The sequence below is a fragment of the Vipera ursinii genome (assembly GCF_947247035.1).
Source record: "Vipera ursinii genome assembly, chromosome: 1".
Lineage (NCBI taxonomy): Eukaryota > Metazoa > Chordata > Lepidosauria > Squamata > Viperidae > Vipera > Vipera ursinii.
In genome coordinates, this window is record NC_139512.1 from 102,340,012 (window position 1) to 102,363,117 (window position 23,106).

At 38.8% G+C, this 23,106-nt stretch overlaps 1 protein-coding gene across 5 annotated transcripts in view; it reads right to left on the reverse strand.

Moving 5' to 3' along the window:
- The window catches only part of PLEKHA7 (pleckstrin homology domain containing A7), a 126,696-nt gene extending 105,974 nt beyond the window's left edge, over positions 1-20,722 (reverse strand). For all 5 annotated transcript variants that reach the window (XR_014490750.1, XM_083348759.1, XM_083348760.1 and 2 more), the window contains exons 1-3: positions 20,562-20,722; positions 20,300-20,376; positions 19,939-19,996 (exon numbers count right to left, since the gene is read on the reverse strand). Coding sequence is in view for 4 of the 5 variants with exons in the window: in XM_083348759.1 (XP_083204885.1) it covers positions 19,939-19,996; positions 20,300-20,376; positions 20,562-20,656 (230 nt within the window). In the remaining variant the exon portion in view is untranslated. The remainder of the gene's footprint in view (positions 1-19,938; positions 19,997-20,299; positions 20,377-20,561) is intronic.
- Between the last annotated feature and the right edge of the window lie 2,384 nt (positions 20,723-23,106).

Consider the following 23,106-nt stretch of genomic DNA (forward strand, 5'->3'; position numbering starts at 1 on the left):
GCACGCTCTTCTGTGCCCTGTCGTTCCTGGGCTTCAGCAGCAATGTGCAGTACTATCCGGGCATCGGATGGTGCGCCAGCAGCCCTCACGCAGGACCCACCTGATTGACCCACAGAGCGCAGCTGTGCCTTCCAGACTCCCTCTGGGCGAACAAGGAACTAGGCCAGTTGGTCCTGCTGGCACTCAGGACCGCCCTTTTCACCACCTGCTCCCTGCCGCTGAACGTAAGTAGCTGGGGGAGGGGGAAGAACTAATGGGGAGGATGGACAAGAAGGAGAACTGCTCCCATTTTATTATTATTATTTATTATTATTTATTAAATTTATATGCCGCCCTTTTCCCTAAGGACTCAGGGCGGCTCACAACAATAATTTTTTTAAAAAAACCATAGAATACAAAGATTAAAAAAGAACTAAACAAAATAGAGAAATAAAGGACAATTTAAGCCGATAAAAACCAAATTTAAAATTTTGGCTTCGGCGCCCGCCGAACACCCTGTGGCTGCCGTCAATGCCTTTCTTCCCCCGGGATGCAGCTTAATTTCCCAAAATAAATACAAGGGAAGAGGAAAGTGCTCCGAGGGGTGGGGGTGGGGAGTGAGCGCCCGCTTTGCCTTCAGAATTTCCTGTTGGGTCTCACTCTTTCCACGCAGGGCTGGGAAAGTTTGCTTGAAAACTGTAGCAGTCCATGCCAAAAGCACAACAGATGGGAGGGGAGGGAGCAGTGATGCCCCCTTTCTGTTTTGGTGGGGTGGAGTGGTTGGGCTGCTTTGGGACTTCCTTCGAGTCGGGATGCTATTGTCTGCAAAATTGGTCAAATTATTTTTGGCCACTGGAGTAACCAACAAGCACCTAGAAATATTTTTTTAAAAAAACTAAAAATGCAATGTTTTCAAAACACTGTAGCCTGTCGGCGGAGGTCGGGGCCGGCCATACCGAGTCTCCAGCTGATCGGCTGACCTGATGCGGCCTCCTGGGCGCACAGCGTTGCGCTGACCTGCCGGGAGCTCTCTGTGACGCTGTGCGCCAGGAAGGCCGCATCCAGGGCAGCTGATCAGCTGGAGACACGGTATGGTTGGCTCCGACCTCCGCCGACAGGCTCCAGTCCACAGGAGAAAAGAAGGGACAAAGAGTGAAAGGAGGAAGAAATGAGGAAAGCCGAGATGCTGGGCAAGCCAAAGAAAGTGTGTGTGTGTGTGTGTGTGTGTGTGTGTGTGTGAGAGAGAGAGAGAGAGAGAGAGAGAGAGAAATCCCTGGCTGCAATTTCTGTGCAAGATTTCCTGTTTGCAAAAGGGACGAAGGAAGGAAGGAAGGAAGGAAGGAAGGAAGGAAGGAAGGAAGGAAGGAAGGAAAAGACAATGGGAGAGAGGGAGGGAAGGAGTGCACCCACCCCAGTCCCACCCCCCGCCACCAGAGACCCAAGGATTCCCCTCCCCACAAGCACCCTGCAACCTGAGGGAGGGAGGGACAAAGAAGGAGGGAAGGAAGGGAAGGAAGGAAGGAAGGAAGGAAGGAAGGAAGGAAGGAAGGAAGGAAGGAAGGGACAATAGGAGAGAGGGAGGACACCCACCCCAGTCCCAACCCTCTCCACCAGAGACCCATGGATTCCTCCCTCATATGCACCCTGCAACCTGAGTGATGAACTCCCCGCATCAGCCACTGACATCCCTTGTCAAAAAGTTGCAAAAGGTGATCACATGACCCTGGGACACTGTGACCATCATAAGTATGAATCAGTTGCCAAGCATCCGAATGTAAATCACATGACCCTGGGGATGCTGCAACAGTCATAAGTGTGAAAAATGGTCATGTCACTTTTTCAGTGCCGTCGTAACTTCGAACAGTCACTAAGCAAATTGTTGTAAGTTGAGGACTACCTGTACTTTATCATTTTTTCCTTTTTTTTTTGGTCAGGTTTTTGATACCTTGCTGGGCGACTGGTGGTACTCGGATGTTGTCATATCCTAAAAGTGGTACAATGGGTGAAATGGTTGAAAAGCCCTGACCTAGTCAGTCTGAGAAGATAATGGGAGTCCTAGTGTAGAAAGCAGTTTATCAGAAGACAGTATGCCAACAAGACCCCCAAACCTGGATCTAAGGGTGATATGCCTTGAACTACACTGAACAAACCCTGTTGGATTAGAACCGTAGCTAAATTACTGAGAAGATAAATCCTTAGTATTCAAGGTGCCATTGATGAGGTGCGGGCTTAAAACAAGCTATAGCAATAGTGCCTAAATATATTACCTTACTAAAGCCCCTTCAATGTATGAAATTGTTTTTTTTATTAAAGAGTTTTACAAAAACAAGATTTTACAATATATCCCCAAATCCCCCCCACCCCAAACCCGCCCACTTCCCCCCCCACTTCCCAGAGCTAAATACAGGATTATAGTTATAATAATCATATTCTAAATAAAAATTATGCATAATATACAATTAACCAAATTTATAATGTGCTTTAACTCCCCTTTAACATAACTACATACAAAGTACCAATAACAATATCCCTCTAAAATCTACTCATAAGCTAAATGGAACTTTTTAGTCCCATATTTATTCTGAATATAATCTATCCATCTCCTCCAAACTGAAATATATCTTTCCTGTGGATGATCTTTCAAGTAAGCAGAAATCTTAGACATTTCTGCAAGATTCGAAACTTTAAACACCCATTCTTCTATAGTAGGCAAACTATCCTTCTTCCAATATTGTCCCACCAGTAACCGTGCTGCTGTTATCATATTCAACATCATATTAGTTTCTTTAACATCACAATCTACAACAATACCCAATAAAAACAATTGTGGAGAAAACTTTATCTTTCTCTTAAAAATCTTTTGAATGTTCCACCAAATTTTAATCCGAAAAGCTTTTATATTTCTACAAGTCCACCACATATGAAAATAGGTGGCTTCTAAACTACCACATCTCCAACATTTAGACTGTAAATTAGGATACATGTTAGACAACTTCTTGGGATCCAGATGCCATCTATAAAACATTTTATAAAAATTTTCTCTTAAGTTTTGAGCCTGAGTAAATTTAACATTTCTGACCCAAATTATCTCCCAAGTGTCCAACGAAATTGGTTCCTGAATATTTTGTGCCCACTTTATTATACAATCTTTAACTAATTCCGTTTCCGAATCCAATTCAATTAAAGCATTATATATCCTCTTTATATGTGCACAATTTAGATCTCTAATTTGTTTTACTAAATTTTGATCTATAATTGTGATGCCAACGTTTTGATCTAACTTCCACCTAGCTTTCAATTGGGTATATTGAAACCAAGAGTAACTTATGTTTTCTTGTCTTAACTCATCTAATAATTTAAGTTGCCAATCATTCCCTTGCAATCTAAGTAAATGTATGAAATTGTTAAAACACAAATATTCTATTTAGTAACAAAGCAGCAGATATTACAATCAATGTTACTCTGCAGAATGGGAGGCAGACTCATTTTGTTGTTTTGTGCCAAAATATTTTGTGCTTCTTTAAGAGATTCACGGTGGGAAACCTGAGTTCTAGACCTGCCTTAAGCCAACTGGCTGGCTTTGGGCCAGTCACTCATCCACAGTCCTAGGAAAGAAGCACTGGCAAAATGCCTTCAGGGCCTTGTCCATGTATTTACCAGGAATCAAATCTGATTTGAAGGCAAAAAAGAAAAGAAAATCATGTGAAGAATAAGTTAATTTTAAAGCGCCCTATGTGATTTTTGATATCTAATGTATGTTCGGATCTACAGATGTGATTCAGAAGATTTCCAATTAAAGTCCTACCAAATCCTATTGAGTAAATGAATGGTTTGTCTTAAAAGCGTTTCATTATTTTTACAGTCTCACAGAAGTGGATCTTTCCTTACTTCAGTTTGCAATACATATGATCTAATGTTTTATAAATTAACCACTGGGTTTTTCCTTGTTAGATAGTTCTTATCTGGCCCAAATACAGTGTTAAGTTTCTACATAAATTCATATCTTAGGGAAATATTCTCTCTACAGTGCCTTTCCTGTCCCCCTCCCCGTTTGATTATAATGCAGCTCTGTGAATAGTTTGTGAGGCACACATAATGATCTTAATTTGTCTCATACAAAATCTGTTCTTTAATTTATGCACAAACTATGTTAATTGCAATAGGTTCAGAATTTACAGCTTCCATGAGGTGTAAAGTTGTAATTAAACACACTGAGGTCATGCAAGGTAAAACAGGGAACTAACTAAAAACAAGACAACAGTCTACATTCAAGTTTTTAGTGCTCAACAGCCACAGCAGTCTGTTCCAACCCACATCTTGCTCCATAAAGACAACATTGTTAAATCCTGAAAATCAATTATTACATGCTCCAAATGAAAAATGTAAATATTTTTTGTCCACAGAAGTGTAATTTTTCATCTTTTTAACTAACATAAATAATAAAATTTTCATTAGATATACACTTTTTCTTTATCACCCCATTTTATTGTACAGTAATATAACCATATTTTTAAAAACTATGGTAGCCTCTGAATTAACAAAAAAGTTTTTGTCTTAAAAACTAAGAAGCTGTTCTGTACCAGCCTGCTACCCGCCCTGCAGAAAAGGCAGGGACAACTCCTTTTACAAGAAGGCAAGAGGCTGGAACTAAGCCTGCCAAATTTATGGACACAAAAGCAAACAGAACAAGACACGAACCATGAAACAGGAGCTATTCAAACGGTTGCCTTCAGCAAACCAGCCCTCCCACACATTCCCCTTTTAAACAGTTCAGGGCGTGGCTTCTCTCTGCCTCCTTCCGAGGTGCCCCATTGCCTTCCTCTGTTTACTCCCGATTGACTGCCTCCTGCGTCGGGCGTCCTTGAACAGGGCCAGCTGTGGGTCATCTTCATCGACGCTGTCAGGCTCACACAGCTGGGTCTGCGTCGTAACCAGGTGGGAGGGGCCTGGCTGAGGGCTCTCATCAGCAAGCTCTCCAACACCCTCAGCAACCTCTCCAACACCCCCCTCCTCCTCCTCTGAATCATCCGACCCAACTGTCGAACCCACAGGCTGACCCTGAATTACAACAGAAGCACTTATGGTTTAAAACCAAACTTATTGACAGCTAGCTTATTGGCAGACTAATAACTATATTGTGCTTTGCATAAATCAGAATACTGCCACCCTGGCATGTCTCACTTTTACATTGTCTTTCTTAACCAAAGGCCATATAGTATATTTTGGTGTGTTATAATGTTCTAGATCTCTTGAATGGTAAGTCACAAAACCAACTCTTGTATGGCCTCTTAACTGCAACTACAAGTAGCCCTCAACTTACAACCAGTCACATAGCACCTGTTGAAATTTACAACATACCCACCCAAAAGGTACTTATGACCTGGTTCCAAGGTTCGGACAGGTGCCCCCTTGCAGTCATGTGACAGCATTTTGTGCACTCAGCAACTGGCAAGCAATTTCAACCATTTGCAGCAACTTGTAGTCATGTAATCATGATTTATGTGGTCATAAACCAGCATTTACAACATTGCTAAAAACCAGCGTTTACTTCTGATTTTTGGCAAAAAGTCCCCAAAACAAATAATGGGGCATTTATTTAACAACTGAGGATTCGTTTAATAACCAAGGTGATTCACTTAATGACCATTTATGACCAAAGGTCAAATAAAATCAGGTGGTTCAGAATTTACAAACATAATGGACAGACTCCCGATACAATGGTAAATCAAGGAGTATCTGCACTTTGATTTCAGTTTTACTCTGTCAAGTTTGGATATAAATTTGAGCTAACAAAACATACTAAATTACTTCATTACTTCATGCTATTAATTTGGTTCAAGAAATGGAGCCTTATAATAATGGTTCATAATATATTTGCTAAGGAAACAGAATATAATGAGGGGGAATAGTTCAAGAGGAGTTAGACAGAGTGGAACAGATCATGCTAACATTAATAAGTGCTTGAGTTATCTAATGTACTATGACTACCACCCCAAAATCTCAAAATTTCAGTCTTTTAATTGGCTTATACATGACCCTATGTAAGTTGCAATTTTGCTTCTAAAAATATTGAAAGTGAAAATGTTCTCATTCCAACAGCTTGTACAAGTTCGATGTTTTACCGTTGTTTATAATTTCTAATTTTACATCTTTGTTGGTTCTTAACTGTAGATTAAAAAGGGTCCGTAATCCTCCTTCAATTTGCTATTCATGGGCCCCAGATGTTAATATAAAATTATGTCTTATTAATGAATGAACAACTGGGCTGTTTTTATCATCAGAATAAGATGAAATTTGCATGCAAAAACAGTTGCAGAGAGTTTAGCACAAAAAACTTTTAAAAGAGTCACTGAAGCAGTAGGCGTGAGCTTAAATGGACTCCAGAAGATGGTAGAGGACAGGAAGGCCTGGAGGAACGTTGTCCATAGGGTCGCAATGAGTCAGACACGACTTCGCAGCTAACAACAACAACATATAATATCTTTTAAAAAAATAATTTGCACTGAATCATAACATTTACAGGCTCCTTAATTGGGAGTGAAACATTCTAGCTTTTCTAAGCCTTTCTCAATCTATTGCTTAATGGGAAATGTCCATGAAAACTACAAATTGTGTAGGGATACTGTTAGGAAAGAAATCTGGTTCTGAAGTTTGGAAACTAAATAAGTTTACATTGTGATGTCTTAAAAACAACAGAGATGCCTATAACCTTTCTTTCTGAACATAGTATGCACCATCTGCAAGTCAAACTCTCAACAATCAAAGCTTTGTGATTGGACAGCTTCTGATGAATCGTTCTCTGGATTTAGAAGATAGACCTATTCCTCAACTCTTTTCTTTCCAACTTTTCCCCCTAAGCTGCATAATTAGAAACGGATAGTTGTTATTACACAGAGAGCTTTTCTTTTTCTATTGTAGTTTAAGGCATTTAATAGCTCACAAATGCCACCAATATGGCACCATAGGGATCCTGCTTCACTAGGTGAAAAATAACGGAAGCTACGTACAGTAGTAATTCAGTTTGAGATTCAGCTGCATTTTGTGCCTCTCTGAAGAGATATTTTTTTACAAAAAGTAAATACAAGTTAATAAATTATTAATCCAATGCAGTGATTACTTTTCATCTTATAAAATTCACCTACATAATTACACAATGTAACATTGTACCTCAGTGCTTTAATTTAGAATTTCTCCGCTATTTTTAGAAGTTTCTTAATTAAAGAAACTAAAAACAGTTTATATCCCACTTTTAAGTGCTACCTGTTTATATTTGCAGCAGGTAGCCACACTGTTAATTACCACTACCATGATCTTTGGGGGGGGAGCAAATCCGGGGTAGTGGCTGGACTGGAAAGTTAGGGAAATGTCCCAAAAATGACAAGCTATTTCCCTGTTGTTAGGCTTCAGGTTTTAGTGACCAGGGTTTAAAACTGCAGATTTTCTGATGTCTCGCCAACTGGCATCTTCAGAGGCACAGTGGGCTGCTACATAGACAACAGGCTACTGAGCAGGGACTGGTTGGGCTCCTGTCTTTAGAGCTAGGTGTTCTGACTGCTGATTTGATCTGCCCAACAGATTATATTATTATTATTATTATTATTATTATTATTATTATTATTATTATTATTATTATTATTATTATTATTATTATTATTACTTATATGCCACCCTATCTCCCAAAGGACTCAGGGCGGCTAACAACAATAAAACACAACAATACAAATGTTAAAAAAAAGATTAAACTAACAAGCCCCAGTGCTAAAATATTAAAAACATTTTCTTTTTAAAAAACCCTATCATCAGTCCAGGTCAGCCTGATGGAAAAGAAATGTTTTGAGGTCGCGACGAAAGGACCAGAGATCCGGGGCCATCCGGAGCTCAAGGGAAAGCTGATTCCAACCATGATTGTATGAGAGTAGACTTGCTCTCCTTATGAAGAAATCCTCAGTTTTATCTGGATGCAATATGGGGACGACACAATTTCAACTGTATATTCTTCATGGTTCATCTAAGGCACAGGTGTCAAACTCAATTTCACTGAGGACCACATCAGCATTATGGTTGCCCTCAAAGGGCCAGCAAATCTCTTGCCTGGAGGGCAGCAGCAATTTCGAAGGAAGGGTGTCCACTTCAGCAGCGCATGGCTCGGGTTTCTCAACTAGCTTTGGCCCAGCCCTGGCACACGGGAGCCTCCGTCTCACGTTACCTTGTGTCTTTGGGGAAAAGACTGTGAGGAAGAAACATACAATCCGAGCACCTTCCATCCTTTCTCTTTCCTTCTCTCGCCAGCAACTCGCTCTCAGGCAGAGGGCGCTTTAGCCATGCCCACCTGCCGCTGCAGTTACCTCTGCCGCATAGCTTCACGCGTTGGGAGAGGCTCCCGCTGCTCATCCTCTGCTAGCGCTGCTGCCACTGACAAGACATCCGAAGAAGGTAAGTGGTAACTACTCAATCACCTCCTCCTCCTAATCTGCTTGTGGGCCAAACCTAAGCACATCATGGGCTGGACCTGGCCCGTGGGCCTTGAGTTTGACATATCTAATCTAAGACATGCTCATCAAGTGAGACAAAAGTTTATTTGTAAATTTTAATAACACAGTTTAGTACATTTATTCTAAGTAAGATTTCAGTTGGACTTGTTATGGTACTTGGTTATTTAGTTGACAAAGATTATATATCGGTAGTCCTCACTTAACGACCATTTGTTCAGCAACCGTTCAAAGTTACAATGGCACTGAAAAAATAGCTTTATGGCACATTTATGACTTGTCCAACATCCCTCAGTCACTGCCATTATAATCAGTACACGTTGTCCTGCGATTGGCTTTATTTTAATTTTTACTCCCCCCCCCTTGCTGAGCAGATCAATTGGGAGAGAAAGAGATTGTCTTTACGCTGCCAGAATGACTGCATTGCTTTCAATGTGTAGAAGAGCAAATAACTTACTCCATTGAAATTCCTCTCCAATCCCTCTCTGCTATACAGGGAAATGGCGGAAGGTCAAGCAAAAGAGAGACTACCTACAGAAATTGCAGTGCCTGTTTACTCTTTACTGAATGTAATACTAAAACATCAGACATTTCAATTATTTTTCCTGTGAGAAATGAAAGCTTTCCATTTATTCTGTTATTTTATTTAGTAATAATGAATTAAAAGCCCATTGTAAGCAAATTCAGTAAGTTTCAAAATTATTTGAACAACCAAAATATTCAATTAACCATATATCATATAGCTCTATAAAATATTCATGATATTTTTAAAAGTTAATTTTATTTTAACATTTTCCTTATTTTATGTTAAATCTTTGAATTTCATTACATTTATTTGCATATTTAAAAATTTAATTTGATGCTTAGAAGAATCATATAAACAATATAGTATTTGGATTTAGTCTGCATCTCAGGAAAATTCACTGATTGTGGGACAGAAATGTATCAAATTCACACAACATAACAAAGCAAAAAGCGTGTGTCTTCAGCAGAGGAAAACATATTTTCACATTGAGTCATGCCAAAACTGACAAGAATGTTGTTAAAAGCAGACATCCAAATTATTTAGCTGAAGTAGCCAAACCTGTTAGGATCACTTAATATGAGGAATCTGTATTTCAATTGAGGCACAAAACATTTGGCAAACACTTCACATTATAAAACAGAACAATAAGGACCTTAATATACTTTAAATTTTTCTCCATTACCGTAGCCATATCCAAGGCTACGGCAATGTAGGTCGAAATACTGTTTACATTTCAGCTGATCTACATAACTGAGACTAGTAATTGATACTGTAAATTCATTCCAGTAGAATTTTCCTTGATTAAAATGAATCCAGCAGATACAGAAAACATACCCTGCTATGTTTGATTTTTATGTAATTCAAAGCTAAGTGGTAGGGAATTTGGAATAGGCTTTTGGATACAGCTTAGTACATGAACTGTATTTATTTCTCTGTCCATAAAAATAGCTCTTTCCTATTCTTCTTCGATAAAGACACCAACGAGATGAGAACCTGAAACTAGAAAAATTCTCCTGGGATTAGAACAAAGGCTCTGAAAAGGCACTCTACTAAGAATTTTAACAAAGTTTTATGTGAATCAACAAACACACACAAAAGTTATCAATAGAACAAAAACCTCATCTATAAATGAAATCATTCAAGAAATAATGCCTTGCTAGCTTATATTTTGATGACCAATGTGCTTGCTAACATGGCTGTATGCTATCCTATTATCTGATCAAACCAGCACAGAAAAAAAATCAACAATGCCATTAAAAGACAGATGAAAAGTGAACTATAATTTCTGAAGCTATGGGCTGTCATATTATTTTGACACAATCTTGTTTGTGCTGCACATCAACACTTACATCTTCGATGTTGACTTTTCCCTCAAATCTGGAGATATATGAAATTCACAAAACAGCTGACCAAGGAAAACACAATAATGCTATTTTTAAAGAATGTCATTTCAAGATTCTGTGCAGTTGATGGGCAATTTGGGGAATGGGAAAGATGCTATCTCTCAAAATACAAGAAGCACTGTAAGGATAACATCTCTCAATGGATGGCCCAGTTATAATGATGGGCAATACACGTTTTTTGTAACATTAAAACAATTCAGATAATAATAGCATTTGACAGGTGCATTGTGAGCAAAATTTGTAAACCTAATTAGAAATATCTAGTATAAATTAATGCTAAAAAAATACCACCAAGGACCAAAAATGAGAAAGAGAATAGAATTATGAACAGGAATGTAAACATTTCCAACTTTTCATTCATTCACTTCTTAATAAGCTAGTTGTAAAACTACCGTTAACATTTATGGTTTCAATAGAGCTCTAAAATTAAAAAAAAAGTACAAAAGGATAAATATAATGATGACCTCAATGGACTGAAAGTTCTTAGTAGAGGCTGATTGTTTTTGTTTTGGCTGCTCAAGCAGCTTATCCTACTCCTTTAGGAATTGTTAAGGAAGCCAGGAATTTTAAATATTTTTTCTAAATCCAGGTTTATCATTCCTGAGCGGCAAGCACACTTACCAATCCATTGCTTTTCTATGTAGCAAATAAAAGTAACTTCTAGGAAACATAAATGTGAAGTATCTTCTTAAAATAATGTATTATTCAGTGATAAAACATGCTCTGGCATTTCTATTGATGCCAAAATCTCTTTAAATCTATCTGCCAAGATAACTATACTTTTTTTAAAAAAACAACAACAACCCTACACTATCTAGGCTAGTAAAAATAGGAAATTTGTAAAAATTTGTAAAAATAGGAAACAATATAAAAAAACAATTTGGTATTTGTAAATGGCATGTGAATGTAAAAACCATGATTTCTGCCAATATTACAGTAATTTGGTAACACAGTAATATATATAGCAGAATTTGTATAGCAGATTTGGAATATCTGAGCAAAGAATAATTTCCTCATAAATTGAATACACACACACACACACACACACACACACACACACACACAAATTTTTTTGCAGGTTCGCATCCCACCAGGCTCAAGGTTGACTCAGCCTTCCATCCTTCCGAGGCAGGTAAAATGAGGACCTAGATTGTTGGGGGCAATTAAACTGACTTTGTAATAATGGCGCTGGGGGGGGGGGGGCGAAAGCCCTAATAAGCAGGCTTATACATAGAATGAAGGCTACTGCTAAGCTTGTAAGCCGCCCTGAGTCTTCGGAGAAGGGCGGGATATAAATGGAATTAAAATAAAAAATAAATAAATAAATACCGACCCTTTATTATTGACTGAACCAACCATCTCAGAGGGAAATTACATTGCCAAATTAGTACTTGTATCAAAAATACCCTATAACTATTTAACAGTCTGAAGTAATCTTCAGTAAACTACCATTTGATTTTATGGGACATGAACAATTCTATAATATAATATGCTTACAGTAATTAAATTACAATTTATAATGCAATATTTTGAATAGTTTTAATATCTAAAATTTACTGAGAGGGAAAAATCCAACATGTCTGTAGAATAATGAGCATTGCATTATAAGCAAAAATTCAAAGCTGAATTTATTATGTTTAGATAAATGAGCAAATATATGTAAAAGCAAAGTTCCAAAATTGCAAAACATAAAAAGAACAAAAATGAACAAAAATGAGAGTGGCTCATTACATAAAATTAAACTTTTTTTGCCATATTTAATCTTTACCTACTCTACAAATCCAGCTGAAATGGGAAACACCTTTCCTAAACAAATAATTGATAGGCATTTGATCAATGAGAAATATAGTACAATCTATTTTAAAATTATTAATATTTATTGACTTCTTGCTATACCAATTAATCAGCTTGGAAAAAGCCAGATTGTATTCTGCACTGGTAAAATTATGTAATTATTAGTTTCCACGGATCATTATTGTGCTGTGGAGGGGTGAGGGGTTTGCAAACCATGAATCATATATAAGTGTGAAAGAAGAACAGCTTAGATAAAGTCTGGCTACATAACCAGAATAACATTGCAGGATGTCATAGATCTTCTGAACTATAATAGAGCAGCCCCCAACCTTTTGGGCATCAGAGACCACTTCCACGTTTTTTCCATGGACTGGAGAAGGAGTGGTTTTGCATGCTGCCGGCATCCCGCGGATGGGGCTTTGCTTGTTTGCGCAGCCCAGTTGCTGGCATGCTGTGGACTGGTGCCAGTCCACAGACTGCGGGTTGGAGAACCCTGCTATAATAAACCAAAAACTATGTTGGGCAAAACAAGTTTCACATTTCAGGGTGTACATGATAAAAAAAGAAAGAAGGGTAACAGAGTCTATTTAGTCCTATCCCCTCCCTCAATTTGGAAGTCATTCATGAAGGTTTTTGAATTTGAGTGATACACATATTGTTTAAACAAATAAATAAATAAATAAATAGATTCCCATAGATTCCTATATGAATGTGAGGTTGATACCATTGTGCCATTTTTTTTATTGATGGATACTTTTCAGTTTGTACAAGCGGGAGACATAAAACAAAGACACTGGAGGAGAAAAGTCCAATGTGTGTGTTAATCTCTAGTTATTTCTAACTGGTGAAAGCAGTCTAAGGAGATTCAGAGATATTCATTAACCAAAACCATTAATGACTCAGTGTACAAAATTCCACCAGAGTAGCACAGTTGTGGCTTCTCTTGAAATATCTCTACTGTACTATGGAGATTTGACTGGCTGTCCCTTGATCACGAACATGCTGATTCTTACGAAGAGTTTGCAAGCCTGGTTTTGATTATCCTGGAAGATTACCTATGGTGTGATCTAAATATGAAAAGCCACTTGCCTTTGAGGCCTTTCTTAACATGAAGAGAATTAAGTTCAACTGTTTAGTTTCCTGGCTTTCATTGTCATTAACCACAGAATCCTTTCTTATTTTCTTTAATAGAGAAAAATTGATATATAATCATTCTTATTTAAATAAAAACACTTTAAAAACATTTATGATAATGCGTTAAGCCAAAAATCACAGAATCTCAGATCTATTTACTATCATCTATTTACTTTTATCATGTGGAAAAAGTTGCATTTTTCTTCGTTTCTTTTATGGCAGCACATACTCAAAGTCTTTATATCCCCGATACCTAGATATTTTAATTGATTTGCAGCTGCAAGTTTCCAAAAATATTTGAAAAGCTATAAATAGGTGGTAAACAATCAAAATTGGGTACGGTGGCCTAGTGCAGGGGTAGGCAACCTCGGCTCTTTTATGACTCATGGACTTCAACTCCCAGAATTCCTGAGTCAGCTGACTCAGGAATTCTGGGAATTGAAGTCCATGAGTCATAAAAGAGCCGAGGTTGCCTACCCCTGGCCTAGTGGGTAAGACGCTGGGCTTGTTGAACAAAAGGTTGGCAGTTTGAGAACCAATTACCGCACAATAGGGTGAGCTCCTGTTCCTGCCCCAGCTCTTGCCAACTTAGCCGTTTGAAAGCACGCAAATGCAAGTAGATAAATAGGTACAACTTTGGTGGGAAGGTAACAGTATTCCGTGTGCCCTGACATATAGTGATGCCAGCCACATGACCACAGAAGTGTCTTTGGGCAATGCCAGCTCCCTTGGCTAGGAAATGGGAGATAAGCACTTCCCCCTAGAGTCAGACATGACTGGACAGGAGAAATCTTTACCTTTTACCTTATTTTAAACAATCAAACTGTGCTTTATCAATATTTAATGTGCTGGGAAAGCATTACGTTATATTCTGCCCTAGCAAGCCCCAAAGAGTTTGTCCTTCTTACTAAGACTTTGGGAGTGGCCACAATGTAAATCTCTCACAGTTGGAAGACTTCCTCTGGGGGATGGAGAGGCTTCCGATGTAGAAAGAGAATCCTGCAGGCACTACTTCCTTCACTTTCCCATGTTACACTGTGAAGGACTGATTTTTTTCTATTTATTTAAAGCTATGCGTGATGCAATAGCCAAGAATAAATCTAAACATTTTCATCACTTAGACAAAAAAATTCCTCAATATACATAGCGTATAGTAATGTTGTTCATTGGGAGAGCAATATAAATCTAGATGTACAAAAGTTAGGATTCACTGGCCTTGAGGAGAGTGTGTAAGATTTTTAATTTGTATTGATAAGAGAAACAGATGAATGTACTCTGCAGGGGAAAATAGGCATGGAATACCTGTACAACATCACAACCTGCCCAGTCTGTCTGTCAATCAAACAAAGATATGATCCCTGTTATCTTTCAGGAGAGAATGGAAAGCAATCCCCTTGGATCATAATTCGGGAGCTGGTGGGTGGGAGGGGAACCCTACTGCTATATTTAATCAATTCTGTTCACTTTTCTGTAACAGATCTATGGTAATAGTAATGGACATTTTCATGACACCCATGTAACATTTTTACATCAAGAGCTGCTGGATACCAGTTAGTTTCCAAGTAGAGTTCAAAATGTTGTGAAAGTGCTTTGGAGCTTGATATGGTTCAGGATGTGTGAGATGGCCATCTCCCAGTCCCTTTGTCTATCCAGTAAAATTGAATGTGCATATTAATCTCTCCTCTTTTAGACATTGCCATCTACAGAGATTGTGGAAGAACAACTTTTCAGTCATAGTCTTTCTCCTGTGTTACAACATTTGAATGGCCTCTTTTCTCCTGTTTTTAAAAAAAAAATCCAGATTTTTTTCAGGACTTGGCAGAATGTTATAACTATTTCCCTTGGTGTTTTTCATATTGGCTCTGGAATGTTGTATATAAATAATAGTTTTTACATCCTATTTCTTCTATGGATTTGTTGAATTGTTATTTTATTATTTATTTAATAAAAATAATTGGCCATGATGACTCCTGGTAACTTCTTGAATAAATCCCTAGAATTTTCTTGGCCTGCTTTCAGAAGTGGTTTGCCATTGCATCCTTTCTAGGGCTGAGAAAAAGTGTCTGGCCAATGATCACACTTTGCGCCTAAGGTCTGACTAGAACTCCCATTTCTAAGCCTGGCACTTTAACCACTACATCAAACTGGTTCTCTGGACTGTTATTACCTAATAATAATAATCTGAATTATGAAGATGGGAATTATATACCATTTAGCATCATTTGGATTGGAATCACTTATAAGCCTTCTAAAATAAATATTTAATGTTATTCTTTTATCTTGTAAAAAAAACCCCAGACATATATCACTAAAAATATTGACAATTCTGGTTGTTTTTACAACCAAGTGACTATTTTAATAAAGTATCGAAATAAAGTACCGTAGTTCCAATTTCCAGAATTTCAGGCTTCATGTCTAAATATTTAAACAAATATATAAATATAGTGTATCTGCATAACTGTAAATTACTGCAACTTACTGTGAATGTTTTTGGAAATGTAAAAGCTATTTGAGCTATAGACTGAGTTAAATCATTGTTAAAAATATGATTTGTCCAGAGGACTAACTTAACAATCCACTGTTTCCAATAAATCATAAACTAGAATCAAAATTTATGATGTAAAGTATGTGTATGGTAACTATGACTCAGTATGATATTACAATGACTAAAAGTTATTTTTAATGTGTTTCATAATTTTTCATGCCAGTAAGCTACACAATTCTGGGTATTCTGCAACGTTACAAGAAAACAAAACTAATGTAAAGAATCAAATAAAAACATAATAATTAAGTGACTAATAATGGTAACTAATAAAGGATAAGCCCTCATCACCTCATTATGGGCCAAAAGTCAGCTAAAATTAAACTACGGTACCTTCAGGGCATTTCTAAATGGTGAATAGAATCTGGGCAACCTTGTTGTATGTCCAGGGACAGTACAAGTAGTCTTTGACCTATGACTGATTGTTTAGCGACCATTCAAATTTAGGAAACACTCCCCCAAGAGGAACTTATGATCCAATTTCAAAATTAGACTGCTGCCTCCCAGCAATCACATGACTGCATTTAAGTGCTCTGCAACTGGACCACATTTATAGCCGTTTGCAGCATTCTGCAGTCACGTGACTGCAATTTATAAGGTTTTGCTGAAAACTGCCATTATTTCTGATTTTTTGCAAGAACACCCTATAGGGAACAATGAATTCGCTTAATGACCATAACGTTCACTTAATTGCTGTGGATTCACTTAACAACTATGGTGATTTGTTTAACCACCACTGCAAAAAAACCTGTTAAAATCAAGTTGATCATGAGATGAGCTGTTTTACAACCATCACAATCTATGATCATAAAAGGCAGGCTCCGTTACAGTCATAAATTGAGGACTAACTATACTGTCTATTTAAAAGTGTGTGGACTATTGCTGAAAAGACCTTGTCCAAGTCCGTTGCACCCCCTGTGGAGGAGAGATTCTCAACAGGCCTTCTTTTAATTACCATTTGGGTTAGTTGGGACAAAACCATGTTTAGGAAATTGTTCCTTGATACATCGTAGTCATATACATTATATAGGGTCTCATAATAAGCAGCACTTCCCTTTGAGCTTTGAAACTTACTGGTAGCTAATACAATGGCTTTAAAAGCATGCACTTCTGTTGTCATGCATTTCTCCAGCAAAGAGCCGCCCTAACCATTTCATTTTACACCAGCTACGACCCCAAAGTTGTTTTTCAAGGCAGCCCCATGCAGAATGCATTATTGCAACAGTCCAGTCACATGGAGGTCAGTGCAAGAATCATTGTTTTGAAGTTTCCAGCCTCGTTCAGTCTCCAGACACCAATTCCAGTTTTTCACATCTCCAGCTTAGGCCAAGATATTGATGTAAAACTGAATGTCATCACTCAACATATTGATAACACACATATTCCAAATTCATAGATGGCATTTCAGAGTAGTTTCACAGAGATGCTGAAAAGCATGGGGGGAGGAACCAAGCTCTGCCACACCCCACTTTGGAGCAAGAGTTTGACACATCCCATGGCTGCTATGCATCAGGGACCTCTGCAGACCAAGCCTAGTTCACTCCAGTCCAAGAAAAGTCACTCCTATCCAATAAAAATCACAAATGCAATCTTCCAATCAAATCTTTTCATATTACAAATCCCTCCCACTGAAATGTATAAATCTCCATTAACTTTCAACCCCACCACAATCTTGGGACTCTGACAGTACTGTGTACTTTCCCAGTCAGGACTGAATTCGAATTTCACTTGTCTCTCATTTATAATTCTTTTGACATACTTTGTCCATCCTAAAGATCCTCCAATCCCTCCACATCCAATACACTTTCAACAATTTTATCTAAAACCCTCTCCACTTTACTTCTCTTACGTCCCTGTAGTTTCTCACCACTCTAACAGGCAAATCTTGGCTAAATTTCTCCCCAAAACAAATTATACGGGCTAAAAACTCTATCTCTAACTATAGGCTAGCTAAAAAGAAAAAGAATAAAAACTATTGTTCAAACTCTATACATAATGTGAAGGAAAAGTAAACATGAAAAAGGATTAAATTTATGAAGAGTCCATCTTGAATTATTGTACACTGACATTTATATCAAACTTGACAAATGTATGTGTACATCCTTATATACATTTAGATACAGATATACATCTCAGATTGGTCTTCCTCAATTAATAAAAGTTTGTAACTCTAATGCATGTCTAAACAGATTCTTCAATTGATAACACTTTTTAAACCAGTAAATATTATAGAATTATTACTGTATATCTTCTTAGGTATGAAATATAACATTCTAGTTTGAGACAAGGGGACAATGAAGGGCCAAAATCAATAGTCAAAATATCTATACATGTAACCAAAATCAATACTCAAAATAACTATACATGTAACCTTAATACAAAACAGCTTCAGTACGTGAACCTACAATACTTGCTAAATGGAAAGGTCCTGCTAATCTATGAATAGCAGCAAGATAAAGTGACAAATACAGCTTCTGAAGTCATGTATGCCAATCATTTTAACCCCCAAGTATCCACTTATGCTGTATTCTGAATCAGCAAGCTAATTTATGAATAGCTGCAAGCCATCACGACAAATACATTTCAAATCCTTTTTTGAAAACCCACATAACACAATTTCTAAAATCAATGCCAATCACCTCCAACTCCTATTGTTTTTCAATTGAAACAGCCTTCATAGGCATCGGTTTATTCATAAGGTAGCCCAGTACAGCTCATGGGAATTCAATAATTTTAAAACAATATCATGTACTGAATAAAGCAAAAAATAATCCTGCACATATATCTGGCAAGATAAATGCAAGCCTTTGAAAAATGACCATCAAAAAAATCATGGGAAGAATATTTCTTTTATGACAGAGACAATGTGTTACTCATTCAACTTTTTTAGACTATTACCGTTTAGAAACCAATCCTTGTCTCCATCACTAGGAAAAACAAAAAGTTTTCATTGCTGTGCCACAAGGAAGTCACAAAGCAAAATAGTTTCAGACATTCAACTCTATACAGCAGCAGACTAAGTAGCGTAAGCAACAATATTTCTGCTTTATTCAGAACAGTGAGATGATTGAACAGATATAAATATGGAGACATCATGCCTTGCAAATTGTTATTCTCCAAGAAAACAACTGCTTCTCTTTCTGCAACAGAGAAGTTACAAAACTGTTAAATCCCTTTGGGTTTTTTCCCTAACTAAACTACTGCTTGAATCTCATTATATTTTTCCCTCCAAGTTTTTATTGCTCTGCTATCACTGAGTTTTGTAATCCCCTCTTGTATCTTCAGCAAGCATCTTCTACTATATCAGGATGGCCTTTTATTATTTAATAGCTTCTACTTTTAATGACTCTAAAGCTCTTTAAAAAGGACAAGCCACACATTGGAAGGAAGACCCGGGCTTCTCTGCCAATGTCCCCGTAACAGTTCATTCAACTCGACCACGGGCAACGGGTTCTATTAGTTTAGGGGTCTTCAAACTTGGCCCTTTTATGACTTGTGGACTTGAATTCCCAGAATTCCTCAGCCAGCTGAGGAATTCTGGGAGTTGAAGTCCACAAGTCATAAAAGGGCCAAGTTTGAAGACCCCTGTATTAGTTATTTGGCGAAGTATGGCTGACATTTAGTCCACAAGTGGCTACAGCAGCCCGAAATCTCAAAGCAACACTAACAACCACCAAGGTGAAACCTGTTGCGTGTGTGTGTGTGTGTGTGTGTGTGTGTGTGTGTGTGTGTGTGTGTGTGTCGGAGAAACACAAAAGAAGTTTCAAAAGAAACGAACATGCATACCTGAGGTGCTAAGATTTTTTTATTTTATTTTTTTAAAAAAGGTATCCCAACAGAAGTGCCAGGATTTAGGCTCTCTTACACGTTAACAAAAGCAATATTTCTTTCACTTCGGTCACACAGGGCCCTCCCCAACCCCTGATATCCAGACAACCGAACGAAAGCCAGATGTCTGGAAACCGAACAAACTGTGGCACAATCGTCCTCCCTCCCCTCCCCCCCACGACTGTCCGCTTTTAGTCCCGGCTGAAAACAAAACGCCTGGAAAGTGAGAAACGCGGTACTCACTCGATGAAATAGCTGGCTCCCTCTTCCGAGAATCCCTCCTCCCAGCCACGGGGCAGATCTATAAGGAAAAAAAAGAAAGGAGAAAGACGGGGGTGGGGAGGGAGCCGGGAAAGAAAGTGGCCGAGAGGAGGGAAGTGAGATGTTTGTGCCCTGGAGACAGGCGAGCACAATTCCCAGCCACACAAAGGTCGTTATCCTCCCCCGCACTCCTTCCCCAGAGAGAGAGAGAGAGAGAGAGAGAAAGAAAAAGAAAGAGAAGGGCAAACACAAACACCCAGCGTGGGGCGCGGGAGGGGGCTATCCCCGAAGCGTCTCCCCGCCGGGTTCTTTCTCCGCGAGGACGCGGGTAAGAGGCACCCACCTGAGCGGATCATGTGGCCTGAGTTGACGGGCTCCCCGGTGCGAGGGTGCAGCCAAGTAGTTGCGCGGATCAGGTCGCTGAGAGGGAGAAGCGGCAAACATGCACCTGTTAGTCCAGCCCGTGGAAGGAGAGAAGGCGGCGGGAAGGGGAAGAAAAAAAAAAGGGAAGCGGAGGGAAAGGGACGCGCTGAAGCGGCAACCCCGCCCTCTTTCCCCCCCCCCCCCCCGCTGCCTCCCTGGTTTTCCCGCCCGGTGTCTCTTACTCGATGAAGAAGACCCGGCCGTCCCTGCAGACGCCATAGGACCAGTGCTCAGGTAGAGTGTCCCGCCCCACCGCCTTGGCCGCCGCCGCCGCCATGTTCGCCGCCGCGCGCCCTGCCCGCCGGAGGGGGGGAGCTGCGGGGGAACGGGAGGGCAGGCCAGGCCAGGCGGGCGCCCGGTGCCCCTGGTGCCGCTCAGCAGCGCCACCGGGCAGCGGTTAGCAGGAGGCGCAAGCACACGCCTCGAAATCCGCGCGACGGGTCTGGCCGCCCGCTGCTGCCCTTGGGCGTGCGTGGAGGAGGAGGAGGAGGAGGAGGAGAGGAGGACGACACGCAGCTTTCTCCGGACGGACGTTCATTTTGCCCGTGTTGCAAGCCAACCAGGCAGGCTGCTGCAGGCGCAGGGCGTTCGGTCGCCCGTGGCGATGCAAGGCAACAGGTTCTACCGCCCCTCCCCCCCCCCGCGCGCGCCTTGTGTTCTTTCATCTTCAGAGTTTGATACTGCCGAGTGAAGTCGGGGCTCGTTATCACTGAGCTGAGGGAAATCTCCCTCTCTGAACGCTTTTCTAAGAAACCGACGCTTTAAAACCCCGAGTTTTTTCCATTGTTGTCGCCCCTTTCGGCTTGGAGTCTCTACGCAGCTGTCTTTTGAACTTCTACTTACCGGACAGCAAAAAGTTATGCCGGGTCGTGTAATTTTTCAAGAAAGGGAAGAAATTCATACTTTGCCGTGCTTAGAATGGCTGCGTTAAATGAAGTAGGTATTTCTGGCCCTTCAAATATTTCAGTGGACTTCTGTTCCAACCTGTCAAGCATGAATTCCTAACATATAGGCAAGAAGATGATACACAATTGTTTGCTTAATATAAGTTGACCCAGATCTGTACAAGTTTCTCTCTGGACAGTGACTTATTCTTGCTCACTATAAATTATTTTTCTTTGGCTTCTTCTGTTCTTGCTGAAAATGTCATATATTTAATTTATTTTTTATTTATTTTAATTCCATTTATATCCCGCCCTTCTCCGAAGACTCAGGGCGGCTTACAAACTTAGCAGTAGCCTTCATTCTATGTATATGCCTGCTTATTAGGGCTTTCACACACACCCCAAGCGGCATTATTACAAAGTCAGCTTAATTGCCCCCAACAATATATATATATAAATATATATATATAATATATATATATATATAAACAATATAATATAGGGAGAAAACCCCTAAAATTAGATTTGGAGAAATGGAGTAACTTTGTTTCTCTCTTTCTTAAAATATAGGAAAGTTGAATTATCATCTTGTCTGCAGCTTTGGAGTACTGTACATTACAAATTACCAGAAACAGGAGACAATACATTTTATCAGATATAATTTTGATATATATCATAGCATTTAAGATATACTTAGCATACATTCATTAGTAACTAAGGAGGTGTCTAGTTGTTTTGTTGAAATTTTCTATTGCTTTAGAATATGACTCAAGAAGACTCTTCACTTCCTGTATTATCTTTGTCCCAAAAGCCCATTTAAAATGTACTGCTTAATGTTTAAAAAAAATGCATCGTTGATTGATAAAATCAGAGTACAAGCAACATGCAACATCTCATGGATTTCTTATGATTGGCAATTCAGAAATTTTTGCAACATATTTATGTAGAAGATAAGCTCTTTATCCACATATATAGGATCATTTGTTTGTTTTATATCCCACCTTTATTTTTTTTAATAAATATCTCAAGGAGGCAAACATGCCTAATACTCCTTCCTCCTATTTTCTCCACAACAACCTTGTTATTGTTGCACCTCAGAGAGAATGACTGGCCCAAAGTCACAACATCGGCTTTCATATCTAAGGCAGGACTAGAACTCACGGTTTCCTAGTTTCTAACCTGGTGCCTTGGTTTGACTGGCTCGCTCTGCTTTTATGGGTATAATTTTAACATAGATAACCCTTCAAATACTGAAGTCTTTTATAAAGATATCTTACATTTTCTATTCAAATGGCATAGCCTTTTTTCATTTTGAATAAGGGTAACTTCAATTTACTTCCTGGAATATGTAAACTATGTTTTATTTTTAAAGCTCTGTATAATACAGAATGCCCTCCACCCCTTTAGGTTTTTGCCTTTCCCTTTAAAACAATCCATGATCTTGACCTCCCTAAATTTATCTGTCATTTATTCTATTCCCCCCCCCCACTTCTAATGAACTTTCCTTGCTTAGTTTCACTAACTCACTTAACTAAAGATAAAATTATATGAAATGATTGCTCTTTTTTGCTGTTATGAATCTGACCATTTCTCAAAATACTTTTGTGTACCCATACTCATTTATTTATATTCATCAAATTTATTCATCAAATTTATATGCTGCTCATATCCCACTTTATCTCAATTGTGTCTTTAAATTTTTTTTTACAATTCCTCTTTTAAACCTCTTTTACTTTCTTCCCCTTTGTGCGCTGGTTTTTTTTTTTTTGCTGGTTTCTTTCGATTATGACAGGACCAAATGAAGTTGTTATTAGTAAGATATTTAAATAGAAATATGAAATTA